Source organism: Corythoichthys intestinalis, chromosome 20 (assembly GCF_030265065.1).
Source record: "Corythoichthys intestinalis isolate RoL2023-P3 chromosome 20, ASM3026506v1, whole genome shotgun sequence".
NCBI classification, from domain to species: Eukaryota; Metazoa; Chordata; class Actinopteri; order Syngnathiformes; family Syngnathidae; genus Corythoichthys; species Corythoichthys intestinalis.
In genome coordinates this window covers 20,939,845-20,948,000 of record NC_080414.1, presented here as the reverse complement: position 1 = coordinate 20,948,000, position 8,156 = coordinate 20,939,845, and the positions used below count along the sequence as shown (strand labels likewise).

At 38.4% G+C, this 8,156-nt stretch overlaps 2 protein-coding genes across 3 annotated transcripts in view; one reads left to right on the top strand and one right to left on the bottom strand.

Moving 5' to 3' along the window:
• The first annotated feature begins 341 nt into the window (after window positions 1-341).
• lmbr1 (limb development membrane protein 1) overlaps window positions 342-8,156 on the top strand; it is a 70,396-nt gene continuing 62,581 nt past the window's right edge. Inside the window, exons 1-4 of the mRNA XM_057824154.1 lie at window positions 342-602; window positions 2,154-2,226; window positions 7,136-7,175; window positions 7,332-7,471. Of these exons, the coding sequence (XP_057680137.1) occupies window positions 540-602; window positions 2,154-2,226; window positions 7,136-7,175; window positions 7,332-7,471 (316 nt within the window). The 5' untranslated portion in view covers window positions 342-539. The remainder of the gene's footprint in view (window positions 603-2,153; window positions 2,227-7,135; window positions 7,176-7,331; window positions 7,472-8,156) is intronic.
• The window catches only part of rnf32 (ring finger protein 32), a 205,952-nt gene continuing 205,146 nt past the window's right edge, over window positions 7,351-8,156 (bottom strand). Inside the window, exon 10 of one of the 2 annotated variants that reach the window (XR_009061618.1) lies at window positions 7,351-7,496. The gene's annotated coding sequence lies outside the window, so the exon portion shown is untranslated. The remainder of the gene's footprint in view (window positions 7,497-8,156) is intronic. The other variant, XR_009061619.1, reaches the window with a different exon arrangement.

Genomic DNA, 8,156 nt, shown 5'->3' with positions numbered 1-8,156 from the left:
TTGGATTTTGAAAAAACATCAACAAATAAATTATTTTAGTATGTAGTTAGTTTACTGCATTTTTTTTAAGTTTATGTAAAAACCAAGGCTTTTGAAAATCGGTTAAAAACTGTTTGGAAGTACACGTTCTATTCACAGATGTATTCAGATGTCTACACAGTTGTACACAGTATTCATAAACCGGCCTGACGCAAAATGGCCGACAAGTGATGACGCTCGTCTCTATTGGCTCAAAGCGTGCAACAAGTACCTACTATCATATATATTTGATCTTTATGTTATACGTCATTAACCCGCGTCGCGTAACATTTTGCTTCCGGTGTGGCCAGACAATGGACGCGTAGTGACTACGTCATTTATTTTGGAGGATTTTTTTGTCAGCAGAAGCGGGCTTCTTTCTCCTCCGATTTAAACTGTTTTTTTTTTTTTTTTAATCAGTCATCCGCGGATTAGAAAGCAAGACCATCCGAGAATTGAAGTACTTTGAGCTACTATGTAGTGGAGTCTGGAGCCCCTCTGGAATATTTGCAATATGAAGAATGGAAGCAGACGATGTTACTATCAGGGAGCAGAATTTCCACAGCCAAGTCCGGGAGTACATTGTGAGTACGGAAGCGGCTAAACGGGTGCTAGGCGGCTAACGATGTCCTCTAAAAACAATGATCACTACTTGTTGTCGACGCTGGCTAATCCTCACTAGTTCAAGCTGTCGGATGCACCGGTATTAATTTCACAACAACTTACTTAACACGTTCACAAATGTTAGGGCTGGTACTGTAATTAATTTATTTGGTGACGTTCAAATCCCAATACTTCTTAATCAACCAATCGATTAAAAAGAATGCTCACATTTTTAAGTAAACAACCAGTATCGGTTCAACACGAGTACTTAAAGTAAGGCATTCATTTTTTAGCAAACGCACCGTGATTACTGCCTCTAAAAGCAAGAATTTCACGACTTTTCCAATCTCTTAGGAATAAACAGCACTAATAACCTAACTTTATCAAAGAAGTGAGCTAACCCCCCCCCCCCCCCCCTTCTAAAAGAAGAGAGATGTCTGTATGTGAGGGAACGCAGGTAAAGACATGCCAGGGGTGTGACACATTAGACAATCGCTTTTTCCTTCCCTATCAACGTTTTAGAAAGCCCACGACTACTTTGTTTCAAAACAACAATTTAAGTGGGAAAAGTAATGAGACTGTATTTAAGCATTAGTTACAGTACTTATTTACAGAATTGTGTCAACTAAAAGTCACAGATGCTACAGTAAAACATGAGGATGGCGACCCCAGGTGGGGAGAAATAATATCTGCACCTTACAAAAATGTTAAATAATCGTATGACTAGTATTTTAAAAATATTTACTAGCCAAATCATTGAAAGTACCACTTGTGTGAATGCTTACACAGTTGCCACGATATTCTTCGCTGGGTTGTGTGCGAAAAGCGATACTACAAAACAGCTTGTACTTACTGCTCATATTGGCACTAGTGTGAAAAAGCTAAAATTGTAACTGTTCATCCACACCTCCTTTTTGACTCCATGTCCTGTTAAGGTGTGAAATACTGTCTACATGTGTTGCCCGTCCAAGGGTACATACAGCTCTTGTATTGCATATCTTTAGACTGTAGTTGATGTCCTGACTTGTGAGTGTTGTTTCAGAAAGGTGTCGGTGTTATCTCCTCATACAGTGTTGTCTTCTTTAGGGGAGCCTGCTTTATCAGTCCTCCACACCTGATCCTGTCCCGTGTTCTTTTGGCAGCATCACAGAGGCTGAGTCATGTCGTAACACTGTCACAGTGCCAACCGCTTAAGTCGTAGCTTCTAAACTTCTATTAGTGGCGTTCCGCTCGCTGTCACAGTAGAAGTAGGAATGTGGAACGGGATCTTATCTGTCAGCATATTTAGAGGCGAGGGAAATTATTTGAGCCCCATCTTTGACACGCTTTGGCTTAACTAATATAAAGATATGTGATCTGCTGTTTTTAATGTATACTTTTTTTTTTTTTTTTTAACTCTGCAAACAACTTTGTAACAATATTAAAATGTGACATGATGACCTCCTTTATAAATACAAGAAGTATAGCTGTTCTGAAATGTTCTGGTTATTACCCAAAAGTACCCATAGATATTTTCTTTCTTGCCCTTTCAGATATGCTTCCTTCTGTTTGCGGTACTCTACATTGTCTCCTACTTCATTATCACCCGATACAGGAGGAAGACGGGTAAGCACGTCTTTTAAATACTAATGCCTTCAGTATAAGCATACGGATGGTTAACATCTTGATTATTGTAATAAGAAAATTATGGCAAGTTTGTTCATACACAAGATGGTGAACATAGTACAGTGATCCCTGGTTTTTCACGGTTAATGGGGACCAGAGCCCGCCATGATAAGTGAAAAACTGCTAAGTAGCGCACCCCTCAATTTTCAATGTATTTATTCAGATTTAGCATTGGAAAGAGACACATATAAGGCATGTTTTTTCACTCCCCCCCCCCCCCCCCCAAGTATAATTAAAAAATATATATTTTAGTAAATGTTTTTTTAAGCACTTCAATTGTAATAATTATTAGAGATGTCCCGATCGATCAGCAGCCCGATCGATCGGGTCCGATCACGTCAATTTCAAAGTATCGGAATCGGCAAAAAAATATCGGCCTTGCCTTTTTTTAATATATATATATATATATATATATATATATATATATTTTTTTTTTTAATTAAATCGTTTTCTAATTGTATTTAACGTTACAAACATAATATGTTACACTCATCCAGAGTCTTTAGTTTAGGCTTAAGGTAGGGTTATCAAATTTATCCCGATAACGGCGGTAATTAATTTTTTAAAAAATGTATCACGTTAAAATATTTAACGCAATTAATGCATGCGCTGCACGACCCCCCCACGCATTGTCGTGCTCAATCTGTAATGGCGCCGTCTTCCCTGTATAGAGAGATAAAAGGCAGCGTAAAATAAGTAGAGTGAATTTTGGCAGCCTTTGGAGCCTTTATTTAATTGGCTAAAACCTTACAGTCCCTCTCCCTGTGCTTAGAAATATCATGGGAAGTAACGTGGGGAAGCAAGGTAGCAATTGATATTTTTCTTAACATCTTATGTTATTTCCCAATGCAGAGAAGATATATCAATTGTTAGCACTACGCACAGTCATGGTTCCACTTCCCATCATGCATTTGGGCATGGCTACAGAATCATTTACTGAAAGCTCGACAAATACACTAGATGGCAATATTTAGTCACAATATACAAAGTCACAAGTCTTTCTATTCGTGGATCCCTCTCACAGAAGGAATGTTAATAATGTAAATGCAGTCTTGAAGATTTATTGTCATAATAAACAAATACAGTACTTATGTACTGTATTTTGAATGTATATATTCGTCCGAGTTTTGTTAATGTTTTTCTTAATGCATTGGCAAAATGTATATGATCGGGAAAAATTATCGGGAATGATTGGAATTGAATCGGGAGCAAAAAAAAGCAATCGGATCGGGAAATATCGGGATCGGCAGATACTCAAACTAAAACGATCGGGATCGGATCGGGAGCAAAAAAACATGATCGGAACAACCCAAATAATTATTATCATGTAGTTTTAAACATGTTACTGTCCCACTTAGTTATTTCTAAACAAGAAAAAAGTAGCAGAAAAATGATTGAATTTATGAAACGCTTCATTATGTATATATGGCGGAAAACACTCAGGTGCCTTGAAGTTCCGCTCACAACCCCCAATTTGACCAAATTTCAAAATTGTCCTATATCCATGTGTGATACATCATTGGAAAGCTTAAAATCTCAATTTTCTGGGGGAAGAAATTTGAACAGGAGGCCATTCAAAAAAAAAAAAAAAAAATTTAAACAACAAAACTCAAACTGGAAGCGAGAGCACGCGAGAGCAGAATTAAAGACGCCATGATTTTAACGACATATTATCGCGTACTTACCTCATTTCGATCCAAAAACTGTTGCATGTATCATTGAGTGTCAAGACACAGATGTGAATTGCCACAGTCGGATTTTTTGGGGATTTTATGGGTGAAATAAGGTAATATAGCAAGGGTCGCGATGCAGAAATCGCAGACATCAAGATGTGGTCGAGATGTTCTTTTTCATATATTTACTCTTTTCAATGTTTTTTTTTTTTTTTTTTTTTTCAAATTTTTCTTTTTTTGGATCGATTATTTATCATCTAACATATTGTGGAAAATGCAACAGTAACAAAAAAAATACAATTAATCGATAGTTATGAGGTAGATACACGTGACTTTTTTACAGACGCCATTTTTTTCCATTGTGACGTAATTTGTGTAAAAGTTTAAAATATACGAGTGAATCATTTTTTAAAGTCGTTTTTTTTTTTTTTTTTAAACGAAATATTAGACATCAATTAAGGATTCTAAGCTAAAAATGTCAGACATTTTGAACAAGAAATATAATTACTCACCTTCTTTTTGTGGCTGGGTTGAAACCAAAGCGGTTGGTAAAAGGGACAAATTAAAAACAGTTTGGGGGCTTAATGCGCCATGAATCTGCTATGGCAGCATATAGACATATTGTTCTATCAAACACAACAGTTCTTTTGGCTAAAATACAGCAGTTTATTTTAAAGAGGAGTGCAAGAGCAGAAATTGTTTTTTTAGTCTTGTCTGTGTTTTCCGCCATATATTAAAAAATATTTTCAAGCACTTTGAATGTAATAATTGTGCTAAGTTTTAAACATGTTACTGTCCCACATAATTATTTTGAAACAAGAAAAAAGTTGACACCCAATCCATTTAGAAAATGTAAAAAAAAAATGCTTGTCTTTATTAAATGCTTCATTGAGTGAGTCCACTCAAATTCGCTCTTTCTGCTCACTTACACACAATGAGTTGCCATAGCAACTGTTTAACAAGATAAATAATGATTATCGCATGCGGCGCTTCTGAAGTTCGTGACTCTGGCAAGATCAGACACAAACATCTGTCAATCGTTTACTTTAATGAGCAACTACAGTGCATGTGCAGTGCCTAACGAACAAAGAGCAGGGAGGGAGCGAGAGTGAGACTACGGGATAGCTCATCTGTATTTTTTTTTTTTTAGTTGAAAAAAATTTGCGATGCACTGAGGGCGCAAAGTTTGAAGCATGAAGTAGCGAGGGATCACTGTACATAAATCCTGAGCTTCATACCTCAACCAATGTCTGTTGTATTACCAAGACTGACCTGTGAGAGGCAGCATAGTGCCACAGTGCATCCAGGCTGACAGAAAATAGAAAGATATACAGTGGTACATCTACATATGAATTTAATTCGTTCCAGGACCTGGTTTTTAAGTCAAAATGGTCGTATGTTGAGCAAGATTTTCCCATTAGAATACATTATAATTCGTTGAATTCGTTCCACAGCCCAAAAACATCCGCTAACTCCTTAATAAATACTGCAGATACAATTACTTATAGCAATTACACATAGCAAAACAAACAAATTATAAATAAAAATCGGAATAATAAAACAATAATGCAGATAACAGTAATAACAAATTATTGTAACAGGTTTCTAATGTTGCAGTTGTGTTTTGCATGCTTTTTCTGAACACACCGTATGACTGATGAGAGAGAGAGGGGTGCGGTAGCAGAGGTTGCGCTAGACATTTTCGTTGTCTGTCATTTTGACTGACAGGGTCATAAAAATCCGGTCATAATCTATTTTTACCCGTCACTTAAATTTTTAAAACGATAATGATGACATATTCAATAGTATTTAGTTTTCATTCATTTTTAATTAATATTGTAACGCTTGCTTGGCGGCGAAAAATTAGACACGGAAGTCGTATTTTTCTCCCCCGTTTTTACTCTGCTTGCCGCCAACAACACCAACAAAACAACGACTCCACCCCCAAAGAAAAAGAGGCAACTATATAGACCCCAATCACCAACGTCACACACTGATCTTAATTGTGGTTGTCAGCCCAAAATCTTCTAAATATATATTAAATGCATCTTACCAGATATAAAATGACTACTACATAGTCTGTGGTGATCAATTGGTGCCCAGATTTCTTGTCGAATTACAGCAGTCCATCTCGCTCTCCTCTTCGGGTCTTTCAGAATACGGTAGAACTTCAAGTCTCTCCGTCTATCTTCTCTGTTACTGCAACCACACACGCCTTCACCATTTTGATTATTAATGTTAACGAGCAGAAAAACACGCCGTAATAGGAGGCATGTACGTAGCGGTAATGTGTAAACACGACGAGCTGACGGACAGTATGGCGGCTCCAGTCAGGGGGGCGGAGTTGTGACGTCATATGATTGGGGTCTATACACAGGCGGCAATCTAGTCCACCAATTGGATGACGCGCTGGCACACCGGGTGCACCAATAAGAACCTCGCGTTGATGTGTCAATCACGGTGCCGCCGCCAGACCCCGGTGACGCTACAATATTCTGACAGAATAGCCAACGATGTCATGCATTAAGAGAGACAATAGCTAATTAATATGCTCACTCGCCACCCTGTGGTCTGGGGGGTGAATTGCAACCTGTCAAAATGACGGACGGACTTCAGTTTTTCCGTCACCGTTTTTAAAAAATCGGTTAACGCGACCCCTGTGCGGTAGAGTGAGAAGTTTTTACTTTCATTTTTCATGTTCTGTTGTTGTTGGCTGGGGATGGGTGGAACCAGTGAGCTGCGTTGTTTAGGCAGTTCACGCTCACTACACTCATATTTTTCTATCATTTCCTTCTTAATTTCAATGCTCAACGTCACCTTTTTCTTTTTTCCCACACCATTCCTTCTTGGGACCCATGCTGATTTCTCTCACAAGAAAATCCGGCACGCATCCGTCTTGCGGGAAAACAATACAACTGCGACGCTGTCATAAATCGTCGTATTTCAAGCATTTTGAGACAAATGGCGAGTCAAATTTTACATTGGCTGTTGAAAAGATCGTATGTTAAAGTACCACTGTATCGTGTTCTGAAAAAAAGAACACTCTTAACAAACCCCAGACCACTGGTTAACAAGGGGCAAATTACAAAAGCTAGCCCCAAGTGTTTGTGTGTGTAATCTGATTTTAATTAGTCTGAAAAATGACCTACTTAATGTGGTCTCTCAAATTTTTCTAGACGACCACGAGGATGAAGATGCTGTCGTCAACAGAATATCGTGAGTCCAACATGATGTGTTCTCTGTATGTAGGCAATATATGCAATGTATCCAATTTTGTGAATAGGGGACTTTTTGGCAGTATTGTTAGCATTTCTGTACAGGTGCTACTTTCTTTGTTGCCACACTACATTAGTGTGTTTTTTATTCTCACAGATTGTACCTGTGCACGTTCACGCTCGCTGTGTCGGGCGGTGCCGTCTTTCTGTTGCCGTTCTCCATCATCAGCAATGAGATCTTGTTGTCCTTCCCCAAGAATTACTACATCCAATGGCTCAATGGCTCCCTCATCCATGGTCAGTTAATATTGTGTCCTGTCTACTAAAAGTGAGAAAATAGATGGATGGCTAGAAATCTGTGATCGGTGCACCCCTAACTCAATTTTCCGAGGTATTGATTCATACAACTTGTGAATTGTTTCCAAGGGAGTTTTAAGACATTCTTCAGTTGGAATACCCTCTCTAACTCTTTTACAGACAATTTTGGTGGAAATCAACGTCTTAATTGAATCTCTAAAACTGATCATAAATGCTCAGTAATGTTAAGGTCTGGAGATTGTGCTGGTCATACAAGATGCTCAATATCATTATTTAACAATTACTGTAAATTTCGTACTATAGGGCGCGCCTGACTAGAAGCCGCCACCCACCAAATTTGACACGAAAACAGCATTTGTTTATAGATAAGCCAAGCTGGACTATAAGCAGCAGCTGTCCTCACTGTATTATGGGATATTTACCAAAAGATATTAATCGGTAACACTCTTTTTGACAGTGGCATCATATGACTGTCATAAGACCAAATGAACCACGATTCATTGGTTCAAGAAGCTTCATTTGTCCAGCACTGCCCCCTTGGGGGAAACAGTCAACCTCTGCTGTCACCTGCTGTCAACAGTGTTGTCGTCCAAGATGCCTCCTACCATGCATTGCAGCGCTACAAATTTAAATACTGTATTGGCCCGAATATAAGACGGCCCTG